Source organism: Mya arenaria, chromosome 3, assembly GCF_026914265.1.
Source record: "Mya arenaria isolate MELC-2E11 chromosome 3, ASM2691426v1".
NCBI classification, from domain to species: Eukaryota; Metazoa; Mollusca; class Bivalvia; order Myida; family Myidae; genus Mya; species Mya arenaria.
The window spans coordinates 31,831,611-31,850,796 of record NC_069124.1 but is presented as its reverse complement, the minus strand read 5'-3'; the positions used below and the strand labels follow the sequence as shown (position 1 = coordinate 31,850,796).

Below are 19,186 nucleotides of genomic sequence, written 5' to 3'. Positions count from 1 at the left end.
CTTTAATATTATCTTTATTTAAGTTCAACAAATTTAATGATTAAAATAGATATTGCGTTTTAATTGCTTCTTGCTTCGTCAAATCTAGCTCGGTTATTGGAAACATAGCTTGCAATTTATATAGTCCGCACTTTCTCAAACTATATTTTTGGTGGTAAAGAGGCAGACGACACTTGTTACTATTAATAGGCATTTTGTGTTGTGAGTGTCGAGTTTGTGGCTACACTGAACAGGGTTGAAAACAACCCTGGTCAAAAACATACTTTGACAGAAAAAGGTCTTATACCAAATGGACAATAGTTGGTGTCTGGTCAAAAACATACTTTGACAGAAAAAGGTCTTATACCAAATGGACAATAGTTGGTGTCTCTATCAAATGATCCCATCAATTTGCATGTGGTTTCTTCCAGGTTCGGAGGTAGTAGCCCATTGCGAAGTATCAGTTTTCCTGAAATTCACCATACATTGAATTAAAAAAAATATATATACAAATATGCACACTAACTGGCGTAAGTACAAGTAAATAAGATATAAATTAAAGTTCATATTGAACATGAAGTTACATAAAAAAATGCTTTCGGCAAGTAGTCAGACATGTGGGATGATAGATTGTCGGTGTGAAGAAAAATACCAGTGAAATATGTTTACGTTTAAGTTTACATATATGTAGACACTGTAAAGTTGTCACCCACTTCATTGAAAAGCAATTTTGACAAAGTTTCAACTAAATGTTTTTTGTATGAAATGCCACAAATTACACAACTATATTAAAAATTAACATAAATTTTTACTAAGTAAAATTTTTCACTATAAAACCTTATGAATAGAGCCTCTTAAGTTCATGTTCTCTATGCTTTTTTTCATTCCTAAGGATCAAATTTCGCTTAAAGACAAACCACAATCTTTTTACAAAAAACTAGGTTTACAAACTTTCTTATTGTTTTTTTCCAAATTATTTCCTAGTCAGTATGTGTAATCAGAAATATCAGCACATATGTAGCTCAAATATGATCATAGAACTTGTGCATCTAACAATGAACACTCTGTGTATACTGTTTAGATATAGAGAAAAGCCAGTTTCAGTGCTGTATGTCTTCAAGGTGATATTTAAAAAGCGGATGTTGATGGCGTAAAACATATCATTATAGGCAATAAATAGTTAAAATGAAACTGGAACTGTTGTTTTCAAACCTTTATTGTCTTTTGTGCTGCCAAAGGATACTATTTTTAATATTTTAATTTTCTAATGGTAGAGATCCCAATCCTGCCTGTTATAATTCAATGGTATCCCATCTGGCTATCGTGAATCAAGGGTATCTCATCTGGCTCTCATAAACCAAGGGTATATCATCTGGCTCTCATAAACCAAGGGTATATCATCTGACTCTCATAAACCAAGGGTATCTCATCTGGCTCTCATAAACCAAGGGTATCTCATCTGGCTCTCATAAACCAAGGGTATCTCATCTGGCTCTCATAAACCAAGGGTATCTCATCTGGCTCTCATAAACCAAGGGTATATCATCTGGCTCTCATAAACCAAGGGTAACTCATCTGACTCTCATAAACCAAGGGTATCTCATCTGGCTCTCATAAACCAAGGGTAACTCATCTGACTCTCATAAACCAGGGGTATCTAATCTGACTCTCATAAACCAAGGGTATCTCATCTGGCTCTCATAAACCAAGGGTATATCATCTGCCTCTCATAAACCAAGGGTATCTCATCTGGCTCTCATAAACCAAGGGTATATCATCTGGCTCTCATAAACCAGGGGTATATCATCTGGCTCTCATAAACCAAGGGTATCTCATCTGACTCTCATAAACCAAGGGTATATCATCTGGCTCTCATAAACCAAGGGTATATCATCTGGCTCTCATAAACCAAGGGTATCTCATCTGACTCTCATAAACCAAGGGTATCTCATCTGACTCTCATAAACCAAGGGTATCTCATCTGACTCTCATAAACCAGGGGTATATCATCTGACTCTCATAAACCAAGGGTATCTCATCTGACTCTCATAAACCAAGGGTATATCATCTGGCTCTCATAAACCAAGGGTATCTCATCTGTCTCTCATAAACCAAGGGTATCTCATCTGGCTCTCATAAACCAAGGGTATATCATCTGGCTCTCATAAACCAAGGGTATATCATCTGGCTCTCATAAACCAAGGGTATCTCATCTGACTCTCATAAACCAAGGGTATATCATCTGGCTCTCATAAACCAAGGGTATATCATCTGGCTCTCATAAACCAAGGGTATCTCATCTGACTCTCATAAACCAAGGGTATCTCATCTGGCTCTCATAAACCAAGGGTATCTCATCTGACTCTCATAAACCAGGGGTATCAAATCTGACTCTCATAAACCAAGGGTATCTCATCAGGCTCTCATAAACCAAGGGTAACTCATCTGGCTCTCATAAACCAAGGGTATCTATTCTGACTCTCATAAACCAAGGGTATCTAATCTGACTCTCATAAACCAAGGGTATCTCATCTGACTCTCATAAACCAAGGGTATCTCATCTGGCTCTCATAAACCAAGGGTAACTCATCTGACTCTCATAAACCAGGGGTATCTAATCTGACTCTCATAAATCAAGGGTATCTCATCTGCCTCTCATAAACCAGGGTATCTCATCTGGCTCTCATAAACCAAGGGTAACTCATCTGGCTCTCATAAACCAAGGGTATCTCATCTGACTCTCATTAACCAAGGGTATCTCATCTGGCTCTCATAAACCAGGGGTAACTCATCTGGCTCTCATAAACCAAGGGTATCTCATCTGGCTCTCATAAACCAGGGGTAACTCATCTGGCTCTCATAAACCAGGGGTAACTCATCTGGCTCTCATAAACCAGGGGTATCTCATCTGGCTCTCATAAACCAGGGGTATCTCAACCGACTCTCATAAACCAGGTGTATCTAATCTGACTCTCATAAACCAGGGTATCTTATCTGACTCTCATAAACCAAGGGTATCTCATCTGGCTCTCATAAACCAAGGTTATATCATCTGACTCTCATAAACCAAGGGTATCTCATCTGCCTCTCATAAACCAGGGTATCTCATCTGGCTCTCATAAACCAGGGGTATCTAATCTGACTCTCATAAACCAAGGGTATCTAATCTGCCTCTCATAAACCAAGGGTATATCATCTGACTCTCATAAACCAAGGGTATCTCATCTGCCTCTCATAAACCAGGGTATCTCATCTGGCTCTCATAAACCAGGGGTATATCATCTGGCTCTCATAAACCAAGGGTATATCATCTGGCTCTCATAAACCAAGGGTATCTCATCTGCCTCTCATAAACCAGGGTATCTCATCTGGCTCTCATAAACCAGGGGTATCTCATCTGGCTCTCATAAACCAAGGGTATCTCATCTGACTCTCATAAACCAAGGGTATCTCATCTGCCTCTCATAAACCAAGGGTATCTCATCTGCCTCTCATAAATCAAGGGTATCTCATCTGGCTCTCATTAACCAAGGGTATATCATCTGGCTCTCATAAACCAAGGGTATCTCATCTGACTCTCATAAACCAAGGGTATCTCATCTGCCTCTCATAAACCAGGGTATCTCATCTGGCTCTCATAAACCAGGGGTATCTCATCTGGCTCTCATAAACCAAGGGTATCTCATCTGACTCTCATAAACCAAGGGTATCTCATCTGGCTCTCATAAACCAAGGGTATCTCATCTGACTCTCATAAACCAAGGGTATCTCATCTGGCTCTCATAAACCAAGGGTATATCATCTGGCTCTCATAAACCAAGGGTATATCATCTGGCTCTCATAAACCAAGGGTATATCATCTGGCTCTCATAAACCAAGGGTATCTCATCTGCCTCTCATAAACCAGGGTATCTAATCTGACTCTCATAAACCAAGGGTATCTCATCTGGCTCTCATAAACCAAGGGTATATCATCTGACTCTCATAAACCAAGGGTATCTCATCTGCCTCTCATAAACCAAGGGTATCTCATCTGCCTCTCATAAACCAAGGGTATCTCATCTGGCTCTCATAAACCAAGGGTATATCATCTGGCTCTCATAAACCAAGGGTATCTCATCTGCCTCTCATAAACCAAGGGTATCTCATCTGCCTCTCATAAACCAGGGGTATCTCATCTGGCTCTCATGAACCAGAAGTATCCCACCTGCGTACCCCTCCTGCACTTAAGAACCAGGAGTATCCTGCCTGCACTCGAACAAGGAGAATCCCTCCTGCACTCAAGGATCAGGAGTATCCTGCCTGCACTCAAGCACCAGAAATATCCTGCCTGCACTCAAGAATCAGGAATATCCCACCTGCACTGAAGAAACAGGACTATCCTGCCTACACTCAAGAATCAGGAATATCCTGCCTGCACTCAAGAAACAAGAGTATCCTGTCTGCACTTAAGAAACAGGAGTATCCTGCCTGCACTCAAGAATCAGGAATATCCTGCCTGCACTCAAGAACCAGGAGTCCCTGCCTGCACTCAAGAACCAGAAGTATCCTGCCTGCACTCAAGAACCAGAAGTATCCTGTCTGCACTCAAGAACCAGGAGTCCCTGCCTGCACTCAAGAACCAGAAGTATCCTGCCTGCACTCAAGAATCAGGAAAAACCCACCTGCACTCAAGAAACAGGCGTATCCTGCCTGCACTCAAGAACCAGGAGTATCCTGACTGCACTCAGAACCAAGAGTATCCTGCCTGCACTAAAGAACCAGGAGTATCCTGCCTGCACTCAAGAAACAGGAGTATCCTGCCTGCACTCAAGAATCAGGAGTATCCTGCCTGCACTCAAGAATCAGGAATATCCTGCCTGCACTCAAGAACCAGGTGTCCCTGCCTGCACTCAAGAACCAGAAGTATCCTGCCTGCACTCAAGAATCAGGAATATCCCACCTGCACTCAAGAAACAGAAGTATCCTGCCTGCACTCAAGAATCAGGAATATCCTGCCTTCACTCAAGAAGCAGGAGTTTAAAAAAAATGCACCACGAACCTATATTGTGCCCCTTTTGAAGATTAAAAGCCTTATTCAAACAGGTCCCCGTCATTCATCCACCTACCTCCCGTAAACGTCCTTATCCTCCTGTTTTCTTGCTCGCTGATCCCATACAAGTGCGACAAGTCGATGAATGAGGTCTGGAAGTTCACTGGGGAACGGGTTCCTTTTAATGACATTAAATTGCTAATATAAAGTGTACATCCTACGTATATGAATGTTATGGTTTGAATATTTTAACAGCTGGGATATTTATCTATAATATAAGTATTACTTCTATAATAGTAATAACCTCACAAAATGCTACTTGACCAAACATTGATGCGAACACCAAAATTTCTATGATTTCCACCGTTGATTATACAAATGGTATTTTCTTCAGATATTCTCACGCTTGTCTACATTTACAGCTCATTCTACCAGTATATACATTAACAGATGACGATGTGAGTACCTACATTTACAGCAGATTCTACCAGTGGCTTTGATTAATTATTGCAACTTCAACAGACAATTACTCAAAGACTAAATTGAAACTGTTCCTTGACAGATTTTCAGGTAAAAACAAAATTACCATTGCAGTTGTCTTTCGCCACAGATCTCACGAAGTTCATGCATCCACTAGTTGTAGGGAACGGCTCGCCATTTTTTTGAACAATGGGGAAACACTCGGGGCTGGAGCATAGAAAACACTGGTGTTGTTTTTCGTGGATAATTTATGGGCTTAAAATACTGTAGTTTATCTTTTATTACGCGTCAGTTCAAAACTTGAAGTGGACATCTTTCCATTTTTTCATGATACAGTATCAATCAAACGAGAGCTAGCATTTAAGAAAAATAAATAAATAATAAAACTTACTGTTTGCATATACCATTGCAGCAGTGAGGTGGTTCACCATCTTTGTCTGAAAATGAAGAACCATAAATATTATACATTTTTATCATGGTGATTTTATATTTATCACTTATGTGTTTGCTTTTTATTATACTTATTATTAAAGTCATGAACTACATATTAAGCATTGAATATTGGTTAGGGTTGTACTTATAGTGTTTAGTTAATAAAGTGAGAAACATATTAAGTTATTTATGAGCCGCTTCGCGCGATTTTGGGCCTTCGGACATATATTTGGTATTACAATGTTTTAAGGTATTTGAATGAAATGATATTTCAGAAATAAATTTTGAAAAATTCATGATGATATCACTTAAATTGCGTAAGATACGTGTTTACAAGTGAGACCATGTATTGCGCATTTTGAATACTAAATTTGACGTCATTCACATGACGTTGTTACGAAAGCCCATGATTCAAATGACGTGCAAAATTAATGTATCAATATAACATCTAGCTTATAATTAAATTATTTTCTTATCACAAAATCTTTAAGGAACATAAATTAAGATAAAAACAAGAGGGCCATAATGGCCCTAAATCGCTCACCTGAGTAAAAGAGTTTAACCTTTGTAATCAATATAAATTGATATTTGTTCTCAAAAAATATTGAAAAACATACTGATCAAACAGGTTGCCTGGATAAGCACTGACAGGACTTGTCACAGTTGCCTGCACACTGACAGGACTTGTCACAGTTGCCTGCACACTGACAGGACTTGTCACAGTTTCCTGCACACTGACAGGACTTGGTGATTGACTGCACACTGACAGGATTTCGTTCAGTTGCCTCCACACTGACAGGAATTGATGATTGACTGCACACTGACAGGACTTTGTTCAGTTGCCTGAACACTGACAGCACTTGGTACAGATACCTGCACACTGACAGGACTTTGTTCAATTGCCTGCACACACACACATAGGACTTCGTTCAATTGCTTGCACACTGACAAAATTATGTTAAATTGCTTGCACACTGAAATATATTTTAGTATAGATACACAAACAACAAAAAGTGCACCATCCAATAAAATCAATAAACTGCCTTAAAGCTGCAGTCTCACAGAACTACCCTTTTAAAACCTTTTTTATTTTGTGTCTTGGAAAGAGCAAATTTTGGCGTAAATATTTGCTAACCAATGATAAAAGATTGCTGACAAAAGATCAGATCGCAGATGTTCATATTTCTGTTTGAAAATTAATGTTTTATGGCTTAAAACGTTACTAACGGTTAAAGAAAAATGCATAAAACCTCAATTTTTGAACTTAAATTTGTAAATCTGCAATCTAATTTTTTGTCAGCAGTCTTTTATGACTGGTGTCCATGAATTTCCGCAAAAATAGCTCGTTCCAAGACAAAAAAATATAAAAAGTTGTCAAAACGTGCAATCTGTGAGAGTGCAGCTTTAAGCTCTAAAATTCAAATATCAGACCACATTCAGCACCCTCCACTATTATCATTGCTTCTTCCATTCAGGTCAACATCACCTTCCTTCACATGTTCAAATTCAAAATTTTCTTTAAATACATCAAGGTTTATTCACTATCCACACAGAAGATTAGATTGTAGCTAAGAATAATATACATGAACATCAATGGAAAAGTGTGATTATTAAATTTATCATTAAGTAAAAATGAAATTTCTTCGTAAGAATAAAGTGTAAATAATTATTTGAATCTATGAACCTAAAAAAAGAACAATAATTACCTTTAAGTGACTATGTTGAAGACTTAATAAAATTTAAAATCTATTCCCTTGTTACTAAAATAGAAAGTAGTGGAATCTCCAACAAAAAGGGTGACCATATAGCAAGACTTGCTGCCCTTGCTTCAAGTGTAAACTTTACATCACTATCAGATTTTAACATTTTGGCAATTTTGTTGTTGTTGTTGTTGTTGTTGTTGTTGATCAATCATGACCTTTGGTGTATTTTGGTAGAGGGTCACCCAAGGAATTTTCCTGTAAAGTTTCATTGAATTTGGAGAGGTAGTTTCAGAGGAGATGTTTTTTAAAGCAAAACAGGAAGTCAGCCATTTTGTTGTTGTTGTTGTTGTTGATCAATCGTGACTCCTTGTTGTATTTTTGTAGAGGGTCACCCAAGGAAGCTTCCTGAAAAGTTTCATTGAATTTGGACAAGTAGTTTCAGAGGAGATGTTTTTTAAAGCAAAACAGGAAGTCGGCCATTTTGTTGTTGTTGTTGTTGATCAATCGTGACCCCTTGTTGTAATTTTGTAGATGGTCACCCAAGGAAGCTTCCTGTGAAGTTTCATTGAATTTGGCCTAGTAGTTTCAGAGAAGAAGTTTTTTAAGAAATTGTTGAAGGACGGACTGACTGACTGACTGACTGACTGACTGACTGACTGACGGACTGAAGGACTGACTGACTGACTGACGGACGGACTGACGGACTGACGCCGGACAAAGACCGATCACAATAGCTCACCTTGAGCACTTCGTGCTCTGGTGAGCTAATAATGAATCAGTTTTGTATTCTTAATTCATTTGGCCATTTTACACAGACTATTAATGCAGTCAAAATATGTCGGGATGAAATCTATGGTTGCTATGGAAACTTGGGTAAACCAATTGTCATAAATCGTGGAGAAAATAATGCACCAATGACAAACCTTTAAAAGAAAGAAGTCTGGAAGAAATTGATTTACATAGAAATATATCATTATTTTTGGCATTTTTTATTAATTATTATTTATTTTGTAATAATTATGTTCAAAAGCTTAAAATCGCATGACGCGGCCCATATAATGATGTACATTGATGTCAGTTTTAAAGTATTTACAGATATTCAGATATGCTTTGAAGGTACCATGTTTTACTTAACATACAGACTATTTAATTTAAAAGGGAGTCGCTCTTGTTTTTGTAAAATGAATTTGATTTTTGTATGACAAAATAAAGTGTGGAGCATTTAAACTATAAGATACCAAAAGCTTGAACCCTTATGCAAATGTAGATATTTGCTGAAATATTGTCTTTGAAGACCACATTTTTCATTACTGTTTAAAACAGCTTTCAGCGATTTGTTGTTGTGTGATTGGTCGATGACATTATCACCTGATGTTATCAATGTATTGTCAAAATGTCAAAATATCCATCACTTTTATATAAGTCCTTGTGGTCGAGTGGTAATTAGGTTTCTTTTTTCCTTTTCACTTGACTTTACTGGTGTGGCTTAATCGCACCCGAAAATAATGAATACTTTTTATGTTGTTTTTTTCCTGGAATTTTGATATTATAGAGAAACTATTTTTTGGTTCAAAAACATATGCGTATCCCTTTAAAGATATCAGCTTATTACCCTAGTCAACATAATAACATTGTCTGGTAAGCGCAGTGGTTAGTGCACTCGCTTTTCGCCAAGGCGACCCGGGTTCGATTCCCGGCCTGGGTGCATGTGAGTTTGGTTTCTGGTCACCAAGTCGGACAAGTGGGTTTCCTCCAGGCATAGTTTTTAAAAGTAATTACCCATTAAAGGGCTGTCTACTGTCTGTCTGTCTGTCAGTACAAGCTCAGATAAAACAATCTGCCAAACATACGAGGGTCGTTCTACAAACCAAGCCACTTCATCTCAGGGGTCGCTCAACAAACCATTTATCTTGACTTCGGATTCTCCATACAATTGTCGTATAACCTAGATCATGCCACTACTGCTTGACTTAAGGATAAAACATGCAAGGATCATTCTATAAACCTAGACAAGCCCATGACTGCTTGACTTATAAGATAAACTATACAGTGGTTGTTCTATGAACCGAGATAAGGTCTTTGTTGTGCGATATCCGTGACGAGGTACTGGCACCGATCACCAGGTTCATGAAGCATGCCTTCTGAGAAATCTTACATAAATCTTTGGGTTTTTTTCTTGACTTCAGGATAAAACATGCATATTTCTGTTTGTTCTATTACCCTGGACTAAGACGTACATTTGGTTCTTCTACAAACATTGAAAAAGCTTCGTCAGCTTGATATAAGGAATAAGCCTACATATAAATTATATGGAAGTTTTACAAACATAGATAAACCCATAACTGTCTAACTCCAGGATTAAACATGCGAGGGTCATTCTACAAACCCAGCCACTTGGATTCAGGGGTTGCACTACAAATCTTTACTTTTGACCTCGGATACATCATATACAATGGACCCAAGCGTAGGGTGTTTTGGGGAAACGAGGTTTACCGAGTTTCCGCAGAACATCCTGCGCAAGGGTTGGGATGGACCTATCTTTTACGAGCGGATATGGTAGATGCTTTTTCACCCACCTCATTTAAACAAAAAATAGTGAAATAATGTGCATACACATATGTGATAATTCGTGGTTGCCATGGATATGCGCGCAGTGATTCAGATTATGTTAAAAGTCAAATCATTCTATAAACATTTCTGAGGATAGTGCAGCATTATTTCTTGAATCCAGCGTGAAAACTTTTTAGTGTCATTTGAAGCAAGAAATAATTGATTTGGATTTTAAATATTGCCACAAGACAATGTTTCCATGATGTTACAGACGATGGTCTTCAGCATGGGAGGTAATTTTGCGGTAACAATAAAAAAGAAGTTCCATACAGGTACTTGTTATAATCTTTGCCCATGGGCATTTCCAAATTTCCAGCATGACCAAATTTTTGGATCTTCTTATCTGAGGTGGGAGAAAATTTCATGTCTGCTTGACTTCCGGATAAAACATACAAAAATCGTTCTATAAACCTACGACAAATCAATGTCCACTTGACTTAAGGATAAACTACACAGTTGTTGTTCTACTAACCGAGATAAGGTTTTAGATGTGTGATATCCGCGACGAGGTAGGCACCGATCACCAGGTTCAGGAAGGAGAAGAAATTGTTTGTTTTGTTTTCCTGATCCGCCATAGGTCGGTGGACAGCCAGGCTGATCGCCCGTGGGTCTGGCAACTCCTGGCCACCACAGCCCGACATCCGTGGGGCGCCCGTGCCTAGAGAAATGGAAAATTGTTCTTCATCAAATATGCTTTCTAGTTAGAGTGTTTCCTGTACTTCTCCTGTATTGCTGTTGTTCTGTTAAGGTACATAACCTCTTAATTTTAATAGTAATGATCATATTATGTTAAGGCAAATCACTCTGAGAATTTGTTTTCATTTAATTTACATGGGGATCGCAGAAAATTAGAATATCTTGAAATGGAACTATTTTTTGTTACTTAATCAAAGTAACGGGCGAGGCATATAGAATACCTCATGGACTAAAAGTTGTGCGTAAACAAAATCAAAACAACTAAATTTCATAATAATGACCGCACAAATTCAATAAAAGAAATTCAAGTTCAATTACCATTTGCAAATGTACTCAGCGAAAACTAACATATGTTTAAAGTCACCAGTCATCAATGTTTTACATTATTTTAATGTCTGCCCTATGTATTCAGCCAATCAGGGGAGCTAGATTTTTAAAATGTTTAGTTTCATATTTGTGAAGAATCATTTTTTATTGCTGAATACGACCCTTCTATATAAAGAAATTCCTATAAATGCGCATGTGCATATAGCCACGCCTTGTGTGCATATGCAACAGGGCAATTTCAGTGCCAACACCGATTTAAAAGATGTGATAATATCTTGCACTGATTGACAGGTCTTTTGACAGGAGCATGGCTTAATTTCAAAGCTGATTCAAATTGGGCGGGGCTTCACAAAGTCGGTTATGATTTATTAAGTAGTTTCTACATGAATATGGTAAGGTTACATATTAACCCTTACCATGCTGCAATGTCTCTGTGGCCTAGTGGTTAAGGCATCCGCCTTCGGAGCGGGAGGTCGTGGGTTTGATCCCTGGCCGCGCCATACCAAAAGACGTTAAAAATTGGTACAAGTAGCTCCCTTGCCTTGTGCTTGGCCTTTAAAGGGTAGTGCTTGGAAAATAAGTGTACTCAGTACTGGTTTAACCCAGGAAAGTTGTACCCCGTGTATCAGTGCTTTACACTGAGCACATTAAAGAACCAAGGGGTCTCTTCGAAAAAGAGCTAGGGTATTGCACCCGGACTTCCTTGTATCCCAACCCTGTTTCTTCCAAGTGCTTCCCTTCAGCAAAAAAACAAGCCCATTGAATATAAGTGCTTGCCCTTTCACGGTTATCCTTGACCGCAAGATCTAAAGAATTGTGAAGTTCTTTGTGCAGTGCTCACTGCTGAGTTGTTTTGAGTGAATGTTTAATATATGACCCATTTACTTTAAAAGAATGCAATTTATATAAACTTGTTCTACAGCATTCAAATTTTAAGACAGTGAAATGTTAAAGATTTACTTAAGCTGTCAGTAATTGAAACTGATTCCACGGTTACCATGGAGACACATTCTTGTCTTAAAACTGATTCTTTTATTTTGCAAATGCTATTTTTTTCATAAAAAAACTTTAAGTTCATCAATAAAATCTATGCAATTGAAGTATTTTTGGGAATAATGAAGATTCACATTGTAATTGAATGCAACTAAATGAAAACTGTTATTGTTTATTATTTTGGACAACATTTGTTATATGGGTTGTGCTGCAAGAACTGAAGTTAAATGGATTTGGTGAACATCCCCTGGTAAATGTCCGCCCAGTTAGCTCAATCGGTAGAGCGTTGGACTGTGGATCGGACAACCCGGGTTCAGTTGTCAGTTCCTTGCAGAGGTGAAGGCACCTAGTACTGGGTAACCGCCTGATGGTCTGCTCAGGATAGGTGTGCGGTGGTTGAACTGTCACTTTGGGACCCTTCAATGTGCTCACACCGGGACCCTGAGTATAAACTACTAACACCACCACCCCTGGTAAATATCCTGGTCCGAAAATATCCAGACTTAGCATGGATCTAAGGGTTACCCCAAAACTAGATCCGAATATATTCAGACCCCGCATGGTAAGGGTAGAAATAACTTTGCATATGTAATGGAGCTATGACAGAACTAGCTTATTTTTGGGTCAGATTCCTTTTTTTTCTTAAGTAAAGGGTCGTTTAAAAAAAAATAAAAAATGTTATTTTTCGCATGTAAAGCAGGAAAGAAAATTATCTATTGAAAGTGAGTAAATATAGTGATCATATTTTTATACACCTTCCAGATTGGCCAGTCTTTTATACCCGACTTTCTTTTCCGGATCGATACAGAGATTTCTGTGGATCCAGAATTAGTCCGGTCCGGCCAATCTTTTATACCCAACCAAAATGAATCATAATGAAGGCTTTTACCGTTTGCATAATTACTTGGCAACAATCTTCCTCGAACGGTTTTAGCCATGCCCCATGTTGGATTTTGCAGATTATTACAGCTGCCGTCAAATGTGCGATAAATGGAAGTGGTGCTACATCTTCTGGTGCTTGTACTACCCTGCTGGCGGCTCATAGGACAACCATTTCTGGATGGATCTGATTGGAATGATTTTGGCATTGACTTCTCAAAGGAGCTACCGCGACAATGAATCATACAGCGTGTACTGAAATCATATATGTATGTGATAAATAGAGGATTATTGTTCATTTCAGTGTAAGATCGTATATTATTTCAATAGTGATCATAGAAAAAAAATCAGTCATGGTCAAATTGTTTTTTACGAGTGTTCATAGAAAATTAATCATTTTCATGAGTTAAAATATAATTTTATGTGATCAAAAGTGATAAAAAATACGCTTATTTTCGACATACAATAATATTTTGTTACTGTTTTGCTTAGTGGGTCAGCAAAATGGATTAGCACCTGACAAATATCTGACAAAATAGTTTTTCAACAATGGTATTGGTTTATAACTAATTCATGTTATATAAGAAAAACTGAACAGCATTTTTTTAATCATTCGTTTGACGATTCAAGCTAGGTACTTCCCTTAACGCACATTTATTACTGACTGAAAATCAGCTATCAACATCGCATGTCTCACTAGGCAAATAATTATTTTGACGACAGTTTAAAAATTTATTTTAGAGCATAAGGTTTTTATTTACAAAAACATTCTGTACTGAAACATACATTTTTTATCATCATACTAATTACTTTGACAGATTATTTCTATTTCAAAAGTGAGGTACTGTATACTAATCAGAGAGAAGTAACTACAATTGATAATAAAAGCAGTGCTTAGAGTTTAAGTAACGATTCTAAAAATCTAGCGCCCCTGATTGGCTGACAATGTAGGGCAAACACTAAAATGTGTATGAGCTGGATTTCTATGAGCCACAAAACCTTTGAGAAATGTGTCACATTTTTATCATTTCATTTTACATGTACCTTTGAATAGGTCAAAACATAAAGTTATTTGTTTCCACTAACATCTCCAAAAGAAAAAAGTAGGCATATCTTTTTTTCAAAACAGGGATTCTGTACCAAACAGCCCTATATCAGGGTTAGGCGTGTAGCTGCTTATACACGAGTATGTGGCTGCAATTAATTAATTGAATCAACATGATTCTGACAAAAATATATCAGCCTTAGTTGAAGTATGCGTACTTGACTACATGATCCTAAAACTGTTCATTTTCCGGTACTAAATAATGCACCTCAGAATGCACCAGATAGCACCATGGCTTTGAGGGGGAATGGCCCCGAACCCCCACCCCCAGCACAATTAAGAATCCACATGAACAGAGCGCTGGCTATGCTCCTGAGGATATAATCACAACTGTAGAAAATTTTAGTTATAAATTTCAATAAAAAAATCACACTACGGCAAAAAAAGTGGAAGGCCGGGAGGAAAATAAAGGGTCGGTCAAAATAGCATAAACAATGAAGTTATAATTTTAACGCCTTGCACAAATAATTCTTTTTTATGTTATAATTACTTTCTTTATTTAAAAATCAAAGCACTGGAAGTGATGTAAGATAGTTGAGGCAAAAGTGCAAGATGAGAATAACAATTCTGTGTAAGTTAAGATGTTTGGTTCTGAATTAAATATACATTTCTGATGTTTTGATAAACATTAAACTTACAAGTCTAGTTATTTAAGAGAAAATACATTTAAACATCATTTATCCGAAATCTTCGGGACCCAGATAAAATATATTGAAATAGCGATCTCTAGGATTAACAATTTTTAAAAATGACAGCGTTCACAAATAATGGATAACGTTAAGTATTTAGAAGTGAATATTGCATTGTTTGTTACATGATTACAATACCTCCAGGGAGAAATAGTGACTTTATATGTTCCTTTCGTTTTAGCCATGGTTACCGAGCCCTTCTCCTGGTTGTTCGGTAGTGAGTCGAGTGAGCAATGTGGTAATGAAATAAGATATTTTCGAATGATTGGGTAGACCAGCAATATACACACTACATCACCCAAATGAATCGCTTATTTTCTGACATTGATGTTTGCAACATACACATGCTCAATGTCATTCTTTAACAAGCGCTAATAGTGCTTTATTATCACCTCAAGCAGATGCCCGAGTGCTTTGCAGTAGTGTGTGAAAAACTATGAGATGATTGTGTTCCAAATAAGGATTGACAATTAGGTGTGAACAAAATCGGGACCATACTTTTTACTTGGGAATAGCGATTATTTCGGATAAGCGATTAAAACTTTAGTAAAACAAAAATGAAATATCGGGAATGAAAAATAACTTCGAAATAGGAATACTTTCAGAAAAATGGTGTTCAGAATATCGGTGTATAGAGGAATTACAAAAATACCAGATTTCTTTTTAATTTTTGCAATTGTTCCCTTGAATTAATCCAGGCAGATGGCTAAAACTGTCCGTACATGAATTTATATTTGAAATGGAATTGCGTACAAATCCAAATCCAAGAAAAATTTAAATTGACTGAACTCAAGCAGTGACATCGAACTTAATTTTTACTTGGAACCCGTTGTTGTTTCATCCAACATGTTAAATACTATTTCTTTAATGAGACATCCAGCACAACTATTTTAAAAAGATAGAATGAATAAACAATAAGAAATAACTTACGCCCTTCTCCGCACCAGGAATCTGCGAAGAAACTGACATTTATCAGTAGGAGCAAGCCCAAGAACCAAATAGTACACTTCCGTGCTGGACAATTTCGTAAATTCATCTGAAATTTGCAAAAAACATAATTATTAACTGAATCATTTAAAATGTCATGATCGAAAAATATTCTGGTATATATTAACAGTTTGTTTTATAATTTCTGCTGAAAATGAAAAGGTATAATAAGTATGTATGAATATCCTGAAAACATTCTATTCATTTAAATGCTGATGAGCCTAATACTGCATACATGCCATATCCCCCGGCGGGGAAAAAAATCCCCCGGAAATTCGATCCATCCCCCGGTCTCCCGGCGGGAGGTAAAAATCACCCGGAAGTAAAAAAAAAAAAAAGATTTTTTATTTTTTTTTAGAGATTTTACATAAGGCAATAATGACAAAGTGAAACCACAGTATGTGAGAGAAACTGAAAGAAACAACTCCTCAAGGGTGAAATTACTGTTAAAAAAAAAAGTTTGATAAATGCCAAAAGGAAACCTTAACAACAAGTGATCAATTAATTTGAAGTAATGATCAAAGGCAAAGAAATATTACTATTTTGGAAAAGGAAGAAATTAATAATTTCTTTATCTTAGTGTCTGAACGTCATCATAGCTGATAGTATTAAGCAGATTTTTTTAAAAGACTTTGGACGAAGGTAAATTTAATTTACAGTAGTACAGTATGACATGACAGTGTATCATAAGAATATGATAAATCATGACATCAAATAATTCTGTATAATGGAAAAGTTAGAGGTTTTCATAGCAAAATATATGTGAATACTTTTTTTCGTACTTGCGTCTTAAAACACTTTGAAATTTCGCCAACTTAAACCTGTTAAAAAAATCCACCTGAATACTACCAAAATCCCCCTAAATTTCAGCCTTTCTGAACAAATCCCCCTGAATGGTCTCCAGAAAATATGGCATGTATGATACTGTGAGGGAAGCGTATCATTGGTCCATGTTAAAATATAAATGGAATTAATTAGAGGTCGTTAATATTTATAAAACGACAAACCAAGCAATAAGTAACTCATCCTGATTTATGCAAGTTTCAACTATCAGATGCCGATGGATTTAATTAAAAAGGTCGATATTTAGAAAAACAAATGCCAAGCAGTACGATTCTGAAAAAATAAAAGTTCCTACTGGCATAGAATTGTGAATTTGCCTCCTCAAGAAGAGTGGTGCAGGCAGCAGACCGTGGCGCTGTTATTGAATTCACAGAATGGTGAGCCACGGAGGGTCGAGCTACGGAGTTTGATCCTCTCCCATGCCAATTTCGGTGTGCGAAGGTCCCTCCGACAAGTAAGACAAAGAACACAATCCTCATGATGGAAACGGTCCCTTGGTGTTTCTGATTTACAATATATATTGGTAAAAAATTATTAATAATTGCCTTCACATCCATTGTATGTGTACGCCCAAGAGGGAATGGCAGTCACATCATGCCAACAATTTAAGCTTAATTATCTGCTTTCCAATGCTCAATGTGATAAAAATTTCTCGCTGAACAAACTTCCAAAAGCAAAATTAGCGTATGTACAAATGTAAATAGAGTGCTTTTTAAATATTGTTCTGTTGTCATATTAAAGCTGCACTCTCACAGATTGAACGTTTTGACAACTGTTTTTATTTTTTGTCTTGGAACGAGCCAATTTTTGCAAAAATCCATGAAAACCAGTTATATAAGAATGCTGACAAAAATTAGATTGCATATTTTTATATTTAAGTTCAAAAATCGATGTTTTATGCATTTTTCTTAAACCGTTAGTAACCGTTAGTAACGGTTTAAGCCATAAAACATTAATTTTCGAACGGAAATATGAAAATCTACAATTTGATTTTTTGTCAGCAATCTTTGATCATTGGTTTGCAGATATTTACGCAAAAATTCCAATACAAAAAATAAAAAGTTGTAAAAATTGTATATCTGTGAGAGTGCAGCTTTAAAGCTGCACTTTGACAGATTGAACCTTTTAACAACTTTTTGTCTTGAAATAACCCAATTCATGCGAAAATGCATGAAAACCAGTGATGAAAGACAGATTTTTATATTTAAATTCAAAACTTGATGTTTTATGCATTTTTCTTAAACAGTAAGTAACGCTTTTAACCTTCAACATTAATTTTTCGTAGGAAATATGAAAATCAGCGATCTGATCTATTGTCAGTGGTCTTATATCACTGGTTTACAGATATTTATGCAAGAATTGGCTCATTCAAAGACAAATTAAAAGTTTTTAAAACAGTAAGTTAATCTGTGAGAGTGCAGCTTTAAAATAAACTTCGCGCTATGTCCTTTTCTGTACCCTTTGCATCGATATGTCCCCTTTTTTATTGACTTTAATGCGTGCCATATGTTTGTAAAAAATGATGCAATATGTGCTATACATTTTGTATCAAATACAACGATTATTTTAAATAAACTATTGTTTCCAACTGCTGATTTATGTGAATATTTCCTTTAACATGTCAGTAAAATTTTTAAATATACTACCACTCACTGCAACTGCCGTTTACTCAATACTTGCAAGTATAGTATTTCTAAGTTTTAATTTCAAATTTGAATGTGACGTTGTGCATTGGTAAGCGGAAACTGTTGTAAATAATTGTACTTAATTAGTAATAATTAGTGGTTTGTATAAGATGTCCTGCGGCTATCATTCAACATAGTCTGATTATGTGAAATGGCAGGAAATGACATGAAGTACATTTACAGTAAACGTCAACCAATAACATTGCAAGAGATTTTTCTTGGAATTATTTTTACCAATGTAAGTGCAAATTGGGCTCCCTCCCTCCCTCCCTCTCTCTCTCTCTCTCTCTCTCTCTCTCTCACCCTCCCTCTCTCCCTCCCTCTCTCCCTCCATCCGTCTCTCTCTCTCTCTCACTCTCTCGGTTTCTCTTTCTCTCTCACTCTCTCTCTCGGTTTCTCTCTCTCTCTCTCTCTCAAATAACAATCACTTCACTTCTTATTATTCTTATTTATCACAACATAGTTTTCTTTGTTATACTGTTAAAGATGGGCTTGAAGCAAAGCAAAAACAACAGAAGGTCAGAGATTTTGTGATGTTTTTTTGTATCCAATTATCAAATTAACTTGATTAAGCTGTGCAACACATTTATGTGTAAATGCTTACTAATTATTATCCAGCATTTGTTTAAAATTATGCATAGTCAATCAATACATATACATATAAAAAGTATTGTACAGTGATATAAACTAGTTCTAGGTACAGTAATTCAAACATGTGTGATAATTAAATATTCTGTTTCCTGTTA

At 36.7% G+C, this 19,186-nt stretch overlaps 1 protein-coding gene across 1 annotated transcript in view; it reads right to left on the bottom strand.

Moving 5' to 3' along the window:
• The window catches only part of LOC128225947 (peroxidase-like), a 29,999-nt gene extending 11,548 nt beyond the window's left edge, over positions 1 to 18,451 (bottom strand). Inside the window, exons 1-9 of the mRNA XM_052935841.1 lie at positions 18,409 to 18,451; positions 17,051 to 17,258; positions 15,856 to 15,961; positions 13,142 to 13,386; positions 10,709 to 10,894; positions 5,883 to 5,928; positions 5,598 to 5,698; positions 5,088 to 5,189; positions 347 to 448 (exon numbers count right to left, since the gene is read on the bottom strand). Of these exons, the coding sequence (XP_052791801.1) occupies positions 347 to 448; positions 5,088 to 5,189; positions 5,598 to 5,698; positions 5,883 to 5,928; positions 10,709 to 10,894; positions 13,142 to 13,386; positions 15,856 to 15,961; positions 17,051 to 17,234 (1,072 nt within the window). The 5' untranslated portion in view covers positions 17,235 to 17,258; positions 18,409 to 18,451. The remainder of the gene's footprint in view (positions 1 to 346; positions 449 to 5,087; positions 5,190 to 5,597; positions 5,699 to 5,882; positions 5,929 to 10,708; positions 10,895 to 13,141; positions 13,387 to 15,855; positions 15,962 to 17,050; positions 17,259 to 18,408) is intronic.
• Positions 18,452 to 19,186: the final 735 nt, after the last annotated feature.